The sequence below is a fragment of the Cnephaeus nilssonii genome, assembly GCF_951640355.1.
Source record: "Cnephaeus nilssonii genome assembly, chromosome: 10".
Classification (NCBI taxonomy): domain Eukaryota; kingdom Metazoa; phylum Chordata; class Mammalia; order Chiroptera; family Vespertilionidae; genus Cnephaeus; species Cnephaeus nilssonii.
In genome coordinates, this window is record NC_137081.1 from 71811889 (window position 1) to 71832411 (window position 20523).

A 20523-nucleotide genomic window follows, 5' to 3' on the forward strand; every position below is an offset into this window, starting at 1 on the left:
TTGGATAGGAATAGAGAGACTCCTCTATTATTAAAATTTTTTTAAATGAGTTGAATGAATTGATTGACTTTGTGTAGATGTGCAATCACTTAATTAGACAATAACACATTTTCCATCCCTTTATTTCTACTTTTTTTGTGAGTGCCATCAGAAGCATATTCATATATAGATTGTGGAAGATTGGTGCTGAAGGGAAGTTTGAAAGGCATGCAAATTTGAGTCATTATAGCAAAGTGAAAGAGAGTGACATGGCTAGATATATGTATAGGATTTTCAAGTAGTATTCAGGGCCCATCTGCTATTGATACATATTCATATCTCTTGTATCAGTTAGCTTTGTGATATGATCATCTGCAACATTCCTGAACTTCCCAGATGCAGACCATGGGATAGCAGATGGTTTACTCATCTAAGTTTGTGGGTTTTTTTAGATAACTATGATTAAAAAGAGAAAAAGGCCAGAAAATTCAGATTATTTGAACAAAAGTTTCTGAGTTTCTAAGTGAGTGCTTGGAACAGTGTCCAACGTATAATAAGTTATCAATAAGTATTTACCCAATGAGTATATTAAGAGATGAAACATGGAAGGTAATGTCATCAGAGATGAAAATAAATACAAAAGAAGGCATTAGAAAATAGGGAGAAGGTAGATGTATCAATGGGCTAAGGCTAAGGTTTCAGCTAAGGCTGAAAAAGTGTCTTAATGAGACTGCTTGAATTTAAAAGTTGGAAAAGTAGCAGATTATGATCAGAATTTGGAGCATTCGAATTAGTGGTTTTGTAAATGAAGTACTTGGAGGAAATAGCAAATTCAGCTACACCCATGTGTAATAGTGCTCCTATCTGCAAGCAACAGAAACTGCCATTGGCTGATTTAAAAAAAAAAAAAGTTTGTTGAAATCTTTCAATGTTCACAGCCTTCTTAGGGGAATGGATGGCCTAAATAGATTAAGTAAAAAGACCTTTAGTTTGAGAATCTTAAAGAGCTAAGAGGCCCAGTCATTGGATGGTTTGCTCATTTGGATTTTGAAATCATCTAGGATGTGGAATTAATTTGGATGAAGGGTAGGTATTACAATCTTCAATGATCTTTATGAAGTTGATGAGAAAATAGCAATAAGAAAGAGGTATAATCAAATGCTTGACCCTCAAATTAGCAGTTTTTGTTTTTAGTATATTTTAAAAATAGAACGTGAAAATATGGTAATAAAATTCTGGAAGCTGTAGTAGGAAACTAGGATATCTTCAAACATGAAATAACATGAAGTTTGAGCAATTTAAGAGACATTCCTAAAATACCTATAGAGAGGAACTATGCTTAGATTAACAAGCAGATTTTGGTTAAAGCAAGGAGGTCAGCAAGGAGGAGAGGGCATATTTAAGGAGCTAATAAAGTAGCATTGCTACATGTCGGAGTACTTACTCCTTGATCCTGCTCGACTACGCCAACTGTGGGGTGCACAGGTCCTCTGCCAGGAATTAGACCTTCATGGACACCAGGTCTGAGATGGAGGAGACATGAAAAGTCATTGTAGGGACATAAGAGAGACTTTGTTGTAGACCAAGTAGCCATTGCTAACAAGGAGCCATCAGATATAACAGTTCTTCAAAATAGCCTTACAAAGCAGCAGCCACAACCAACAGGAGCCCTTGCTAACAAAGCAGCCCAACGAAATAGCCATGCACCCGCTGGTCAGTAACACATCTTTATACTAATTCAGACAAAAGAGGCTTCTTGCCAAATAGTGAAATCAATATTTGGGATATAGAAAAGTACACCTGCTCAGTGCATGCAGTAAGATTGCTGTTTCCTTGCTTTTGCTCCTGCGTATGGCAACTTGGTTTTGAACCTCTGGTGGACTCTGATTAGGGTTCCCACACTCAAAGATTAAGAGTGATGAGATAAGTCTGTAAGAGTGGCATGGATAAGGTAATGATATGTCTATTATGTCATGTAAAATATCTCAAATTTTATTCTGAAAGTGATAGATAAGTCTAGAAGAGATAATTAGATTAATGTTATAGGCGGATTGTTTTGGTGGCTTTTGGAAAATTTTGGGTTGGGCAGTAAAACTGAGACATTTAGGTTTCTACTACAGTCCTGTCAGAGATAATAAAGAATTGCACTATTGTGATTATAATTGGTATGCATGGAAAGAAGAGGACAAGTTTGGAGACAATATCATCTGAACTTGTTGAGTAATCACAGATGAAGATCAAGAGAAGAATGCATTTAGGATAATTCCAGACAAATGGCTATGGTAGGCCACTAACAGAACTATGGAAATAAGAAAAATCTTATGTTTGGGGAGAAGGGAATTGAGGAAAGAAGAGAAGGAATTGAGTTTTGAACTTGTTGAATTTAAAATTCCAGTGGGAATGTTCTATAATTAATTGTGAAATGCTATAATTGGATATCAAGTTGCAAGTCTTGAGGGTATAGAGTCAATGAAAATGTCTAAGCAGAGAATTTAAGAGTGAGAACATGAGGGGACCAAAGAGAGAACCCTGTAATATTCTATGAGGATGAAGAGTCATTATAAATGTTTCCTACTTCATGGGTGGAAGTCTTTTGAAGAGATAGTGATAGAAAGGACAAAAATAGAATTCCCTGGCTTCCATTACCATTAGTATCTCTTTATCTTTCTCTCTCTCTCTCTCTCTCTCTCTCTCTCTCTCTCTCTCTCTCTCTCACACACACACACACACACACACACACACACACACACACACACATACACTAAAATGAATAAACTGCCTATCCTGGCCATTATGGCTCAGTTGATGCACAGAAGGGACGCCAGTTTGATTCCCAATCAGGGCACATGCCTGGGTTTCAGGGTTTCAGGTTTAATCCCTATTGAGATTTTTTTTACACTGAATGGCCTACTTTCAGTTTTGGGCTTGTTATATATGCTTGCTGAAGCTCCATTTGGTGTGAAATTGCTCTTTCAGATAGCTAAGTGTCCTGCCATGTTGTATAAACCGAAGGCATAAATTAATTTGGTACACCAAGTGAAGGCGGCTAAGATAAGGCATCTGGAAATGAGACCATGAAATTTGTCTCTTTTTCTTATTTCATTCAACATTTCAGCTGTGCTCTCTTTTCTGTAGTTAATATAAATAACTAGGATCACAAGCTTCTATTACCACACATTTTTCCTAGTATCTACATGTAGGCAATTTTCATAACAAATGATATTCGGAAAAGCTATATTATGGATTTGGAAAGAAAGAAAAAACTAAAAGAAAGACAAAAGATGAATATTTCTTCAAAAGTCAGTGTATCCAATGGAGCTGCTTTGTTTGTTTTTGTTTTGTTTTCAGTCAAATTTCTTTGCCCACCCACAAGACCTCACAGATGCAGAAATAACAGAATATGCCTGCAGTCCGAACAAATGTGCAATGGGATTGATGACTGTGGGGACAACTCAGATGAAGATCACTGTGGTGGTAAATCCATTTAGTGTGAAATAATTCATCAAGTGACAGCTATAAAATAATAAAATGATTTTAAAGCTCATTTAAAAAAAAAGAAGGTTTCATGTGTATGTCTGAGGGTAGTTTTTTAGACACTTGTTTATCTGACAGAATAAGAAAATAATTCACTAACATTTTCTTTGCATAGTAGCACAGTGCAACTTAATCCAGAATCTCCACTAGTCCCTAAATCTCCTTATGGGTACTTTATTAAGGAAAATACTGTGTAAGAGAAATAACATAGTGGTTTAAAAATGTTCTGTAAAAGATCTTGGGGTGGAGTGGGCTTATATTGATCATATGTATGTGCACCCCAATCCCTTTTTCACAACTCTGAAATTAAAAACTCTTAAATCAAAAGTTTTACTGAAGTATGTGGCAAAATTGGTGACAAATACTGACTTGATCTGGTCTGAGGCAGTTTATAGTACTTAAAAAAATCTCACTCAGTATAATATTCACACATTTTCCTGTGGAAATATGGTGGTAATTACTGTAAGGTAAATACACTGTTATGTTATAAAAATCAACAACATTTCAGAAATTTAAAATTTGGCCCCAAGAGCTTCAAATAAAGGATTGTGGACCCATGTGTTTTCATAGTATTTAGTAAAATCTTAGACTTGCTATCTTCTCAATAAATTTGTTTTGATTTGATGAAATACCAATTATTTTTAATGACTCTGTAGGTAAGCTTACATATAAAGCAAGACCTTGTAAAAAAGACGAGTTTGCTTGCAGTAATAAAAAGTGCATACCCATGGACCTCCAGTGTGACCAGCTGGATGACTGTGGAGATGGTTCAGATGAACAAGGCTGCAGAATGTGTGAGTTTCTTTTCTGTTCAAGCGCAGTGGCACACAAGTTCAATTTTTGCTTTATTATGAGCAAATTTATTTTACTATTCTGAGAAAAATATTGCCGTTAAAAATGTGCTTAAGTAATACCATTTGTTAAGCTTTAACCAAAGCAAATATGAACATCACTTAAGTTAATATCTGAAAGTGTGAGGTGGGAAAGGCTGATTTTGCTACGAGTGACTTTGTTGGAGCTGAAGCTGAGAACTCAATATCCAAATACAGACTTTGACATTCAGCAAAGAAATCTATATCACTTAATATTTTAGTTTATAAAATGTAATGTTAATACTTTCTGAATTTTATAAGTATTGATATTTCTTAACTGATGATAAAGGTCTTAATCAATGTTTTAAAATTTTAACCTATTGCCAAATTATTCTTAAAGAGACCATCATTATTTTATTCAACTAGAGTGCTATGGTAATTGAGTTATTAGACCTTGACTATTAAGCATTTTGTATTTAGATAATGTTTGATATTTGATTTTTTATATTAAGAAAATTATTGAATTTAAGACCATAAATTAAGGTTACTTATAAAAGTCATTAAATACTTCCTACTTTTGAGTCTTTTATTATTTTCTTATTTATGCATCTAAGTTGTTCCTCACTGGTTGATGAAGTAATACACAACAGGATACGGCCACATAGCTCATCCATAGTATAATTCCACTTATGTAATTTAATTACTTGTAAACTATTCAAGAGTAGTGGGGATTAATAATGCTTACAATTTTGATAATTAAAGTTCTCATATTTCTTAATAATTTGAGTTGTTTAGGCAACATAGAGATAATTTAATATTATGCCTATAATATTTTGTCTTTATTTCATTGCATTCTAAAATGTTTTCCTAGATGGGAGACGAAGCAATGAAATTATAACAAGTTTGTTTGGAATTACATATAACTCAAAGTCCTTCCTAACCTGTATTGTAGCCCAGGACCATTGGAACATGTTACACACTCAATCCTCACATGTGTCCCTGTAAAAGTTTAAGACCTGCTGGTTGTGCCTACCTGCTCAAGTAACATGTATATATGATTATGTCCCTGAACACTGAGTTTAGTTTAGAAATAAATGGCTACGACTCTAGGTAGTTTCTAGGAGATGTTTAGTTATTAGAGAAGGATGCCGAACTCATACATCATAATATTGTACAGAGAGCTTGTCATTAGAATCATTTATTCTTTTTTAAATTTTATTTTTATTGTTGAAGGTATTACAGATGTGCCCTTTATTCCCCCATTGACCCCTTCTAGCCCCCACCTGCCCCCACCCAGGTGTTCACCACACTATTTTCTGTGTCCATGGGTTATGCATATACATTTGTTGGTTAATATCTTCCCACCCACCCATCCCCAAGACACAGAGGCATGGAACAGACTGTTGAATCTAAGAGAATCATTGATTATTGACTTCCTTTTAGAAAGTAGTTTAACTTGATAAAAGCCACAGGCAGTTTGGTCTAAACTACATTCAATGTAAATGAGTTCAGTTGTTATCCTCTTCTTTACCTTTAAAAGAGAAGAGGGCTCATATGGAGAGAAGACCATAATTTTATTAATTAAAAAAGAGTCATCTAGGGAAAAATACATGTAATTTTAAATTAAGAACAAAAGTAAACTCCTACTTCAGGAATTAGAGCTATATTAATTTTGATCATATTTTTTAATCCCAGCTCCCACTGAATATACCTGTGAAGATAATGTGAATCCATGTGGAGATGATGCATATTGTAATCAAATAAAAACATCTGTTTTCTGTCGCTGTAAGCCTGGATTTCAGAGAAACATGAAAAACAGACAGTGTGAAGGTATAGTACATTTCCTCAACAGCTGGTTCTTAAATCTTTAGGTTATAAAAGACTCCCAAAGCTGCTAAATTGGAAGATGACAGGGGGATTGATTTTCATCAAAATGGTGTGTATCTGTGGGTTACCAGTTTACTTATGAGAGTGAAAGTCCCTGGGGTCAAGAGCCTGTTTGTTTTTACTGCTAAGCTAATCATTTCTGAGGTTACAGAGCCTTGTCTGTAGCTGATTCAGACCTCCAGGAATTTCAATAGTGGTGTTACAATTCTGTTTTGAAATGCAAGAAATGGAATTGCTGGTTCAGGAACCATTGCAGAATTAGAGGCACTTCATGAAAGAGCATGCTTATGATAACCCATTTCTTTTCAGTTCTGGCACTTTCAGTAATGCAATAGGCAATTCACTTTTAGAGAAGTGTGGGCTTTTGTCCTAACACCGTGTACTTTGTATTGCCAAGAGGTGTCTTTTAAAATTCAAAGACAGGATTTAAATAAATCTCTGTCAGCTTACTTGAGATCATTTAAAAATTGAGCATGTAGGATAGGCAGAATCTCATGGTAAGTTATATGTAAATATAATTTAAATCAGGGCTTTAACTATAGAGTCATGAAATATTATATGCACTTTCTGCAAGTTTCTTCATTAAAATTGATATTATTGTGATTAAAGCCAAACCTAAATCATCTGCCTGGCTTATCCAGGATGAATTCAAATCTTAAAATGCTTTCACCTACCAGCTTCCTTTACTACTGTCTATGTTATTCTTGGGTTAAAAGGGGGGGCAGTTAAATAATGTCAATCAAAATGGAATTATTGAAATAATTAAACTCAGTCCAAAGGGAAAAAAGTGTAACCATGTCATGTTTGTGTAAAATTTGAGTTATATACTTGTTTGGATTTTTCATGACATGTTATTTCTCCATCAACATGGAATACTGAAAACTGGCAACTTCTTCCTTTCTTTTAACAAGAAAACAAATTATTTCTCAAGGCTAGAATATTTCTTGCTTTTTAGAAACCATCTATCATTGTACATAAACACACATTATAAGCACAAAATCTCTTCAAGATTTTAATATCAAGTAACATTAATTAGTTCATATTTATTTGGGCTGTGTTTCTTGTATATACTTACAAATTTAGAAATCCTATTCTGAAAATTTTCCTTATTTTTAGTTATATTTAATGACAAATATAACCTGCAAGTTATAGTCTGATTTAAATTGCTATGGATCCTCTCAAACTTTTGTTGTACAAATGAGTAACATTTTAACCCCAATAAAATTTGCATCTTTATTTGATAAATGAAGATTTAACCTAAGGAAAAGCAGTTTGACTTGGTGTGAAGGAGGGGATAGACATTACCTTGATTTGTAATCAAAATAATTTAAATGTGTGCTCTTTCTTTATGTGGCTCCAAAAATAGCTTAAGAAATGGTTATTTGATGTCAAAGCCAAAACCCTTCATTTGGAATATCTAAAGGAAGGATGGGGAACCTTTTTCCTGCCAAGGGCCATTTGGATATTCTATAACATCATTTCAGGGGCATCCAAAATTATCAACTTAAAAACCATCCCTCTATATTTGGTCAAACATTTAATTAATTCATCCCCAATGCATTGGCAGGGCCAGACCAAATGATTTCAAGGGCCTTCTATGAGATCCATGAGCCAGACATTCCCCACCCCTGGTCAAAGAAATAACAAGAATAGCAGAATAGCAGTAGAAATGGAATGACAATGACTGGGTGCAAGGCACTATTCTAGATATCGGCCATGTGTGGGATTCCTCTGTCTGCTTCCAAAGCTCATGAAACAGGCATTTTTGTAGAGATGAAGAAAAATGCTGCAGGGCCATGTGAGGGAACTGAAGCTTTCTTAAACCAAGCACATTTTTGCATATTTTGATTTCCTGTAAAAGGGAAACTGTAGTCTCAAGTAACTTACTATTTAAAATCACAGGTGCCAAACAAATAAAAAATATTTATAGTAATAAATCTTCAGTGGTTAAGTGCTGATAACATTTTATTTATCTCATTTCCCTACATTTCAAACATAGAATGAGTTGTCATGAGAGTGCTTAAGTTCTCCTCAAAGTACCATAATACAGACAACAGGATCAGAAAGCCCAGGAGTAAGCCTGGGCACTGTCATTCATAAGTGCCACTCCCACGAACCTTTGGAACACTGTTGAGTGCTAACCAAATGATAAATATTACTATGATTATCCTTAAGTTCTCTAATTCAAGGGGAGGACTCATATCACAGATTTGTTACATAATTAGGATAACTACATGTGATAAAAGGAACCAAGGAATTAGGCTGATTGAAAGCAAAAAAAGAGAAAGAAAAGGAGAAAGTAGATAATTCACCATAATCAGTTGATGTCAATCCTGGCCTTGCTTAAACCATTAAAATCAAAGGCAGATGCTAAACCACAGAATATTGCCTGTGATTGATTGATTTATTACTTATGATATTTATGTATGTATGTATTTATTTATTTACATAGGCACCCAGTTTTTGTTTGTTTGTTCCACATAGCCATTCTTGTTATATAGTCACTTCATATATATGAAACTAGAGGTATATTAGAGATATATCCATATCTTCATTCTTTTCCAGGCATTGTGCAAAATGCTGTCAATATAAAATGAATAAATCATAAATTATGCCCTGAAGGACTGATAGTCAAGTAGGGGATATGAATATATAAGAACATATAGTGTGAACAATACTGTAAGAGAAAAATATTAAAACAGCAGAGCACAGAAACTTTGGGATGGATAGTCACTATTATATGTTGATGGAAATGAAGGAAGGCTTCACATTAGGTGGATCTTGAGAAAGAAGTAGAAATTATTTGCATTGAAGTGGAAAGGACATTATGGGACAAAGGAACAGTATATGACATGTGCAAAGACATAGTTAGGTAATTAGAAACAAGCTTCAAAGGAAACCATGAGATCTGTTTATTTGAGTAAATGCAAGCACTAGGGAAGTTTGAAATGGATATTTCAATGTTTTAAGTGGACTAACAAGCAATGTACAAACAACTTATAAATTATTATAGTGAAACTATTGTGAAAAACTATCATTGCCTAAAAAATTACACAAGTTACAAATAAGGCTTTAAAAGAACAATAACAACAAAATAGAAATAAGTAAAAAAAAGTGTCATTTAGAATTGTAGAAAGAGTGGAAGTGCTAATTGGGGTATGATGATGCTATTTTGAGCTCTTCTTTACAGATGTTAATGAATGTTTGGTCTTTGGCACATGTTCCCACAAATGTATAAATATGGAAGGATCGTATAAATGTGTATGCGACCAGAATTTTCAAGAAAGAAACAGTACCTGCATAGCAAGAGGTAAGGTTATAACCATTATTTCAAAGCTAGTATAATTTTGCAATATATATCTTATGGCGAAAAAAAGGTTCATGTTGTATTTTATGCCTGGTAATATTAAATGTCTATATTTAATGATGATTAATTTGGCCAGTTGTTTTATTATTCTTGATTTAATTTTGGATGGTGTGTAGACATGAGAAACACAGTTAACTGTTAAAGTCACTTTTGTGCTTGAATCATTTTGTCAGGAAGTGTAAAAGTTTAAAAGAAAAAAAAAAGTTTAAAAGCAAATGTGATAGAATAGGAAAGTATTTTCTTTATGGTCTACTCTCTGTGTATTTAGAAATTAATACACCATTGGGATAAAAATAACAGGTTAGCCCTAGCTGATTTGGCTCAGTGGATAGAGTGTTGGCCTGCAGACTGAAGGGTCCCAGGTTCGATTCTGGGTAAGGGCACATGCCTGGTTTCAGGCTTGATCTCCAGTAGGGGGCGTGCAGGAGGCAGCCGATCAATGATTTTCATCATTGATATTTCTATCTCTCTCTTCCTCTCCCTTCCTCTCTGAAATCAATAAAAATATATTTAAAAAAACAGGTTAAAGGTTAACAATATAAGGAGAATGGAATTTTGAGTAAGAATTTAAAAGGGTTTCAAGTAAAACCATGCTTTCAAATTCAGATTGCCTCCACTTAATAATACCATTAAAAAAAACTTCATTGTTGAAAATATTACATATGTCCCCCTTTTCCCCTTATTTATGGGTGAATAATATAATTTAATTAATGAAAGACAGTTATGGATCTGGTGCTCTTTTAGATATGGATTTTAATGCTCATATGTTTTGAGTAAATAATATTATAACTTAAATATTGGTAGCTGCAGGGTATGACTGCACAATGTTAATATGATAGTTATTACAAGAGGAAGACAATGTGATGTAGCAGATCAAAGATGAGCTATGAGTTACATGTACTTTGCTGACTGTAATGGATCAAGGATGAGCTATGTGTTACATGTACTTTGCCTGGGGAAGTTATTTAACTCTGAGCCTCAGTTCCTCCCTTGTAAAATGGAAATACTAATACCTACTTTCCATGATTGTTGTAAGAAGAGGAGAAAAATTGTGAAAGGCTTAACACAGTGTCTGCCACATAATATACTTTCACTAAGTGAGGGCTACTAAACCTATAGAGCTGAACTATGTATGCCTTGTGTATAATTATTTTTGTATTTTTGAATGGATATTAAGTATGCCATTCAATCTTACTTTATGGTTTCATTAATATTTTAATTAATAATTTCAGGATTTACTTTAGGGTTTTACTTGTCTCAGGATAAACATAACATTAGTACAGTACTAGTATTGTAGGTGTAGAAACTTTAGGCTAGAAAGTTCCACTTAGCATGATTCTAGGTAATATTGAGATGATGACACTTTAATATAGTAAACACTGATATCTTTGTATAATAAACATAAAAGAATATTTAGGACACATGATATTGAAAGAAGAAGATTCTTCATATCTTAATCATCATTTCTTAGCCTAAGGTAATGATCACTCAGGTGCATTAAACTAAATGCTAAGAAATGTTTAAAGTTTAATGAGTACACAATATAACATCTGAATATTTAAAAAGCATTAGAAAATAATGCATCATGACTTGCCAGAGAAATCCCTCTTTATACAAAGAATAACTACTAAAACTGCCTAATCTGTACTCAGAAGGTAAGTTTTGCCCTAGAAAAACCTACATTAATTACTCTTAAACGTAAGTGGTAAAGATTAAAAAAACAGTATAGAGTTGATTTTTATTGGGTAAGAAACTGTTTTAAGAATAACAATTCAAGATAATGTAATAGTATAATCATTTCTTTTACATTAGTTGAAATTTACTTTATTTTTGTATTTTATTATAATAATCTCCAGGCTCTGAAGATGAAGTTCTCTACATTGCTAATGACACTGATATCCTGGGTTTTATATATCCATTCAACTACAGTGGCGATCATCAACAAATTTCTCATGTTGAACATAATTCAAGGATAACAGGGATGGATGTATATTATCAAAGAGATATGATTATTTGGAGTACTCAGTTTAATCCAGGCGGGATTTTCTACAAAAGGATCCATGACAGAGAAAAAAGGCAAGCAAACAGTGGCTTGATTGTAAGTAAATAACATTGAATATTTGAAGGTTCATACCTTCCCACCTCCGTGTTTTATTTTAATCTATCAATGATGGTGTCTGATTATAGGAGGTATTTAACACATTCAATGATTCCTCACAATATTTTCTCTATATAGAAATAAGACATTTCTCTATTCATTTTTTCTCATAGCTGCATATAAATTTATTTTAATTGAATGCTATCATACTTTTGTTTTAATGAATTTGACAGTTATATAAGAATGGTAACAAATAATAAACAATTCTACAACATTTAACATTTTATAGTGTTTAAAAATGTATTATGAAGATGAGTTTTTTTTATCACAAGATAAGATTATTTTGTTTTTGTTAAGAGAATAAAATGTCAAAATATATAGGTATTAGTCATTTTCATTTTTAACACTATGAAAAATATACTTGTATTCTAGGGCAAGAGATCAACTCCATAGTGTAAGCATTTCTTCTGACTTTTGATAACTATATTTCAGGGAACCTCCAAAACAGAATAATATTGTTCGCTAGTATATGATGGACACATTGATTATCATGGTTATTTCTTCTGAGGAAAATAAACTAGAACATTTTTTTAGATTTGTGGTTGTAGACTACCCTCTTTTTGTTTTAGGGCATGTCAGTTTATTCTGTATTTTATTTTTTGAAGTAACCTTGGAGAAAAAAGTGACAAATAAATTGTTATTTTTATTGGGTCTGGCCCATTGTCATACAACCAAAAAAGTCAAATGCTATCACATTAGGATGTAATTTAAGCTTTTGTATTTCAAAAGAATCTGAAGTCCTCACTACATTTTCCAGTGGTATATATCATAAAGATTTGAACTACATGAATACCATTTGATAGAATTCTGGGACATATTTTTTTATCAATTGTAGATAGCAATAAGCTGGTTTTAAATGAAACAATATTAGCTGTCGAACCCAGGTGAGATTAACCGTGAGTAAAAATTCATATATATCAGAGTTGTTTCTTCAGTTCTTCCTGTCCCAAATAGAATCTTATACTATAGCTTTAGTTCTATTAAGAACAGCTCTAGGACAGAACCAAGAAATTTAGTAGATCACTCTGCCTTCCCCATCACTCACATGTAATCTACTTCCTCTTTAACAGACCAAAGGCAGACTGAGAGTCTTGGCTAGCTTTAGCTTTTCTTTATCTCTAAAACAGAAGTCTGCTTTGCAAAAACATTGTTCCTATGGTACCATTTCATCTGTTATTAATGAAGTGATAAAGGGCATATCATTTCATTACAATGCCTGGGTTTTAATTTTGTTCCTATTGCTGACTTGCCTCTTAGCTTCTCTATATTCTATTGCATAAAGTTTATTGAGGAATATGTATGTTTATTATTGTTAACAGTTTTGGGCACATAGTAAGTACTATATAGATACTTGCCATTAAAAGAGTGATGATGATAATGATGGTGATAATGATGATGTTTTTGATGATGATAATTGGCAAGGTGTTCTTCTCTGACACATTATCATATTAAAATTATTCACAACTTACTCTTGTTTGAATTTCATAGTTGCTAAAAATACATCTATAATTAATTTCAATATGAATTTTTAGTGAAAATGATTTGATAATTGTTTTGGTTTTGTGCTTGGAGAGATTAATGATCAGTGTTCTCTAGTGAACAGTTTTTGTTGTAGATCAGAGGCCAAATTTATTTAATGTTTGGCAACTAAGTTTTTATTTGTATACATACAAATTATAAATGTATATATCTTATTGGTATATTGTATATTTATTTACATGTATATATTTTACATATTTTAATCTTTATGTTTTAATGTGCTATAGAATCTTTCATAGCCAATGGCAAAGCTATTGTTTAGCTTTTGTCCAGTAGGATATGAAACTTAATTTAGTCTTTTAATGGTAGTAATTATTTGTGTTGTATCATTTAGACTTTCTGTTTGTTTTTGCTCTCTTCTTATACCTGTGCATGACTAACAGTATTAACTAGGAATAAAATTGTATAATAGTAGAGTACATTTTCTGGGGGTCTATATGAGTGAACTAAATGTCATGATTATAAGGTTTCAACCTCTGAGCCATGAGTTTTAGCACCATGTTCAGAGCCATTAAGCATTCCATATAAATTTCAACCTATGCATTGTTTTTAAAATAGTACTTAAGGCTACAGTAATGAAGGAAATTATTTAACTTTGCTTCCTAAATCTTTTTTGTAATTATCTCGTTATTGTAAGTATGGAATAAAGCCACCTTAATTTAATGAGCAATGTGTATTCTAGAGTAATTAAATGACTTACCTATATGCAGCTATAATGTGACCAAATTTAAATACATCTTTGAGTCTCAGATTACTCATTTGATAAGTAACTACAGCATTGGAGTAGACAATTTCTAAAATCCCTCCTAGAAAGTAAATATTCATGCTTTCCAAAAGATGTGACATAGTTATGTCTATCAAGTTATTACCTGGACAATTTGTATGTATTCCTGTAAAATCTACCTTGTGTATAGATAATTGATTTTCTACCCATACACATTACTCTGCCATGTATTGTATTTGCTCTTTTATGGACACCAGCTAGTCATCCATTAGTTTAATGAGCATGTGATCTGTTTCATCTAAATGTTGACACACATATTAAATGATACTTACCTGACAATTACCCACCCCTTGGAAAATAAAACTCAAGACTTTTTTCTAAGCTGAATATGGAACATTGATTTCTTTTTCTGAATCAATAGGTTAAAAAAATCAAACTATGCATACATTACTTATAACCCATTTTCAATTAACCAAATGGGAGAAGTTAGACATATAGGTAATAGCCAAATGTCTTGAAAGCATATTCACAGACATTGAAAATATTGGAATATTTCCTTCCATGGAAAGAGTAGGAAATATGTTATACCGGATACCAGAGGAAGATTACTTAGACAACTAAATGTTTACTGAAGTCCATTCCAAAGAAAGGTAACATTTAATATGATGTGGGGTTTTGGAAATCGTGAAGGGAATACTCTTCTGTAGTCTCTGAAAATGGTTGTAATACTAATTACAATTACAAATTTAAATTTCAAATGCAGACTAAGTTATTTATACATAGAAATACTTATGATTCTATAACCCCCAGGGCTATACAAAACGATGATTATTTTTCTTTAAGAAAATTAAATAATTCAAAACTTAAAAGACTAACATGATTCAATCTATATGTAAAGTATAATGAGATTTCTGAATTTGAATTTTAGTAGTTGAACAGAATATGATAACATTATGCTACAATTGAACATACTTTACGGCAATTTGTCATTTCTAGTATGAAATGCTGTGCAGCAAAGTACATGATGACAAGCACTATAAAGTAGGTCAATGCTTGTAAAAATGCAAATGACTAAAAATATAGATTAGATTCTTACCATTAAAGAACTAAATATTCCGGAGCAAAACAAATGGTTCATCTGATCCACCTGATTTTGGGACGTGAATATGAAATACTATTTTTGGCATACTCTTTATTATGGCAAAGAGAATGTTCAGAATGCACATGCTTATAATTTTTTCCATTAATAATCAAATTTTTTCAAAAATTTTATTTGAAATTTATTCCCCTGAAAATATTTCAACAAAATATCCAGTTATCTTTACTAGGTTTTAATTTTTAATTGGAGCCCTAGCTAAAACCTCAATAGATGGGTCTGTGTGTATGTCACAAACACAGGCACACACACATACACTTGTGTGTGTAGATGTGCATATGTACCCACACTTAAGAATGTGTGTGTGTGTGTGTGTGTGTGTGTGTGTGTGTGTGTGTGTGTAGCAAAATCTTCAAAGAATTATTTTAGGACATTTAGGTACAGTGAAAATTGATAGTTTCTTTTTTATTTTTTCTTTATTATTGTAAATTGATTGTAACCATTATAATTCTAATTGAAACTGTCTATACTTGCATAGCAAGAATACTTTTAAAACCATCTGAGTTTATCCAAACTAGTCCACAACTACAATAACTTATTATGATTATTTTGGAAGAAATCTAAAACTATCAGATCATTACATTATTGCCATTTTGTGTTGTTGATTGCATAAGTCAGGCATTCAACAATAGATACTCATTAAAGTTAAATTGTTCTGTAACAGTTATATCAATATTCAAAATTGTACTGAACATAAATTTTATATGGCTATATGAAACATATGATTATATAATTAACAATCCTGAAGAAACTATTGATCAGACTATATAGTATTTTAAGGAGAACCAGTCAAGTTTTATTCACTCCCAAAGCTTTATTTAAAGGTTCCTATTTATTAGGTTTGGTGCTGGGTTCTCAGAATACAATAACTATAACAAGAGTCTTGTTCTCATGAAGGTTAGATTCTGGGGAACAAAGACAGAGTCAAGTAAACGCGTATGTAAATAAATACAAAAAAATTCTCATTTTAAAAAGTATATTGAAGTAAATAAATAATTAACTTAGAAAGAAGCACTCAGATGTTGTAAGTATTCTTTGTATAGGATGTTCAGTAAAGGCTCATGTGAAGAGAGGAGATTTGAGCTAGACCTAAGAGGAAGTAATGTCGTCTTATTTATAACTAAGACAACTAACTAGCTTTTTTTAAAAATTTCTTTATTGATTACAGTGTTACATATGTGTCCTTATTCCCCCATTACTCTCCCTATTCCCACCCTCATGCCCTCACTCCCCTGTTGTCTTTGTCCATTGGTTAGGCTTATATGCATGCATACAAGTTCTTTGGTTTGTCTTTCTCCCTTACCCCGACCCTCCCCTACCTTCCCTCTGAGGTTTAATGGTCTGATCGATGTTTCTCTGTCTCTGGATCTATTTTTGTTCATCAGTTTATGTAGAAAATGGATTAGGTGTGGGGAAAGCTCAAATAGATACAGACCACTTAGGAGGATTGTGTCTCAAGTTAGAAATAGTGGTAAGTTACACTATTGTAGTTTCAATGAAATGGAATGTAGTGAGTAGAAATTTAGCTAAAAATGTTTGCAAATAGGATGAATGTGGAAAATGAGAATAGAAAGGACAAGGCTGGTACCTAGATTTCTCAATTATACAACTTAATGGGTCCTGAGGATACTAAACTTTGGGTTCAGTTTTAATCATGTAAAGTCTGAGGTAGCTATAAGAGATTCAAATAAAATGTCAAGTAGTCATCGGTGTATTCAAGGTTTGGTCTTAGATCTCTGGACTAAAAATAGAAGATTTGATGATATATCTAAAACTCTGAAGTGAGGTTAGGTTACCTGCTGTGATTTTCCTTTATCTGCTTTTGGTCCCTGTCCCATTCTCCACACAATAGCCAAAATAATCTTACAACTTTAATCTAATCACCACATCTCCCTATTTAAATCCTAAGGCATTTCCATGGAAAAATCATTGGTTTACAAGCCTATCCATGATAATCAGCCTCATGTTTTATCACATCCTTTCCATATTCTCACACACTTATATTTACCCACAAACACATTTTTTTCTAGCCATAAATACAGTATATTTTATTTCTAAGAGTGCAACTTTACTTCCAAATCTTCATAAATGGCATTGCCTCTGCCTCCTTTAATTATCCTGATGAAACAAAGCAGCTTTTCTAAGGACACCACTTTCAATATTATTGTTTTCATTGAGATTGGTCTTGGTCTTATTTTGGCACTAGAGATCTCAGCCTACAAAAGATATTTTCAGGTCTTCCAAAGGCCTAATTGAACTGTGGCTGTTTGAAGGGACAGGATCACAGAAAGATCAACCATTATCTAATTTCAATTGTATACCCAGAAGTAGCCTATGAGTGACCTCATTACTATTCCAGGTTCTGTTTAGACTTGGAAATTGGATTGTTAGTTTATCTAGGGAATAATAAGACAGTATGAAGCAAATTTTAATGAGGCTGACAAAAAAAATATAAAATTCAGCATTATGTACACCCATATTCACACACTGAATGAATTTGATGGATGAGAGACATTGAATTATAAAAGCCCAATTTATATGTTAATAACACATATACATACACATACACACATAAAGGTCTGCTCCACAGACTGAATATTCCTGTCTGTCCACAAGATGCTTATCCAGTGATTCTGGAGACACATTACCAACATTTGCTTCTTTGACTCTTCTTTTCTATTGTTTATTTGCCTTAACTCCCTTACTTATAGATACATGATTTATCTATTATAGTCAACTTCATCTGTCTTTTTAAGGCATGGGTTTCAAGTCAGCCATATACATAAGATAAATGTGTGAAACAGATTGGATATAGATTAGGCATCCGGGTGAGGGGTCAAAGGGAACCCGTCTCAATAAATCAGGGGGCAGCCGCTGATTGACTACTATTCTAGAATGCTGACTTACTTTTTATATACTGCTTTACTAGTATATATCCTTAATTTTTTACAAAAAAACTCACATGAAAGTTTAAATTTTAAAAGTGACATATCTTTAATTTCAAAGCCATAAAGTTTTTTTTTTAATTTAAGTTAAATTTAGTCCTCAACCTATCATTTTGCAATCTCTACTTTTAGATAACACTGCAGTACATCTCAAGTGTTAACGCTTGTTTAAACTGTAAATGTCAGAAGGCAACTTGATTCTTAATTCCAGGTCACTCAATAGGGAGATGACATCAAAATTATCCCCTAAGTACCAACACATTTTTAACTTACTGACTAATGCATGAGAATTCATAATTAGCATTCAATACATCTTTAAGGCTACATAAAACACAGACTTGCCCTAACTGGTTTGGCTCAGTAGATAGAGCATTGGCCTGCAGACTGAAGGGTCCCAGGTTCGATTCTGGTCAAGGGCATGTACCTTGGTTGCGGCACATTCCCAGTAGGTGGTGTGCAGGAGGCAGCTGATTGATGTTTCTAACTATCTCTCTCCCTTCCTCTCTGTAAAAAAATCAATAAAAATATATTTTTTAAAAAACAAACAAACGAAGACTTACTATGTAGAATAGATAATATTTTAAATAGTTGTATAATTTAATATTTAGAAGCTAAAGAGTTTTACAGGTAATCTAATCCAAAGCCTTTATTTTATACACTAAATAATTTACAGAGAAACTAAAACTAGGTCTTAAACCCTGTTCCTGACTTCAAATTTTGTGTGCTTTCTAATCTTTCATGATATCTTTTGTTTACCTAATAGTGTGAATGAAGGCATTGAGAGCCAGTTTTGCATTTGATGGAGAGAGGGTGGTAAATCATAAGAAATAAGTTAATAGAACTCTGAACATGCTAAAAAATAATAAAATCACATAGAAAATACCAAATCTCTAATCCAAAGACAAATATGGTCTTTTTTGAAAGGATTTTGACAATTACATATTTTTATTTGGTTTCTTTTTACCTTAGCAGGAGTTTGTTCCATGTTGGCATGGCCCTAATGCAGATAAATATAGCTTTAAAATTACTCAGTTGAAATAATCTCTTCTTCAAAAGAAATCATAGAGAGAAGGCAGGGATTTCATTCCTGAAGTGATTTTGGACCTCTGACACATTTTAGCTCTAAATATAAGTTTTTATTGATTCATATTTTGTGGACCAAAAATGGAAATAAATAGTGTAACATATACCACCACTCCCCCCCCCAAATACACACACACAAACATACATACATACACACACAGGTTTTTAGAGCGGCTTTACAACTTTGTCTTAATAGTATTACATTAGGAGATAAATAACTTTAGTAAAATGAACTGAATTTCTTAAATTAGATTTACACAAAGATGAAAAAAATCACAAACCAAATATGTGATCACCTCAATCTGTCCTGTGTTAACTATATTTTCTTAAAGTATATTTCTAACTATAAGAATTTTGTTATGAAGAAGATAACATTTCCAAGGCTTAAATGCTTGAAATCCTCTTTCATATGTTTTTCTCTCTCCTTGATTTAAAAAAAGTACATGTCTCCAGGGACTTACATCTTCAATTTACTGAAGCTGGGGTTCTGACAGATACCTTATAGTCCACAGCTGTAAAGGATTGCTTGTTTAAAGTAGTAATTTTGTTACAATTGAGCTGCCAATTTTTCTATAAGATTTAAGTATTTTACTCATCTGATTAATATATCTCAACATAAAGAATGCCTCAGGACTCAAAACTTTGGCTGTGTATATGGAGAGCTTATTAGGGAAGAAACCATCTGTCTGCAGAAAGCAGTCAAAATGTGTCTTCTACTTTGTGCGACATCTGAGCCATGCCTTTGTTGTCAGGGTAACCCCAGGCCTCTGCAGTCTCTCAAGCAGGACTTACTTCATTAGTAACCTAGTTCTTTGGCCTGTCTGTCAAAGGGGCAAATGAGAGTTTTATATTTTCTTTTTAATTTGATGTGTTTGTTTTGTTTTCATCCCCTTTGGAGGCAAATAGCTGTATTTTTAGCTTTCCTGTTTCTGTTTTCCCCTATCAGACTCCATTCCACTCCCAGAATCTGTTTGCTTTTCCTGTGTTTTCCACTTTTTGTATTTACCTGATTGATTTTGAACCACTTCATAAATTGTTCACTATTAAGACTGGCGTGGCTCAGTGGTAGAGCATCAGCCCCTGAACCAAAGGGTTATGGGTTCTGTTCCTGGTCCAGGGCATGTACCTGGGTTGCAAGTCCTTTCCCTGGTCCCGGTCAGGGCACATGTGGGAGACAACCAGTAGATGTGTCTCTTTCACCTTGATATCTCTCCCTCTTTCTCTCTCTCCCCTCCCTTCCACTCTCTCTAAAAATCAATGAAAAAATATCCTCAGTGAGAATCAATAGAAATAAAGATTATTAAAAAAAAAAAGATTCAGCAGGTTTTTCTACCTTCTA

General features: G+C 33.0%; 1 protein-coding gene across 1 annotated transcript in view; it reads left to right on the forward strand.

The window, feature by feature from the left end:
* The window catches only part of LRP1B (LDL receptor related protein 1B), a 1721287-nt gene that overhangs the window by 1590204 nt on the left and 110560 nt on the right, over positions 1-20523 (forward strand). Inside the window, exons 73-77 of the mRNA XM_079782447.1 lie at positions 3328-3453; positions 4170-4307; positions 6021-6155; positions 9403-9522; positions 11436-11677. Coding sequence (XP_079638573.1) covers positions 3328-3453; positions 4170-4307; positions 6021-6155; positions 9403-9522; positions 11436-11677 — 761 coding nt within the window. The remainder of the gene's footprint in view (positions 1-3327; positions 3454-4169; positions 4308-6020; positions 6156-9402; positions 9523-11435; positions 11678-20523) is intronic.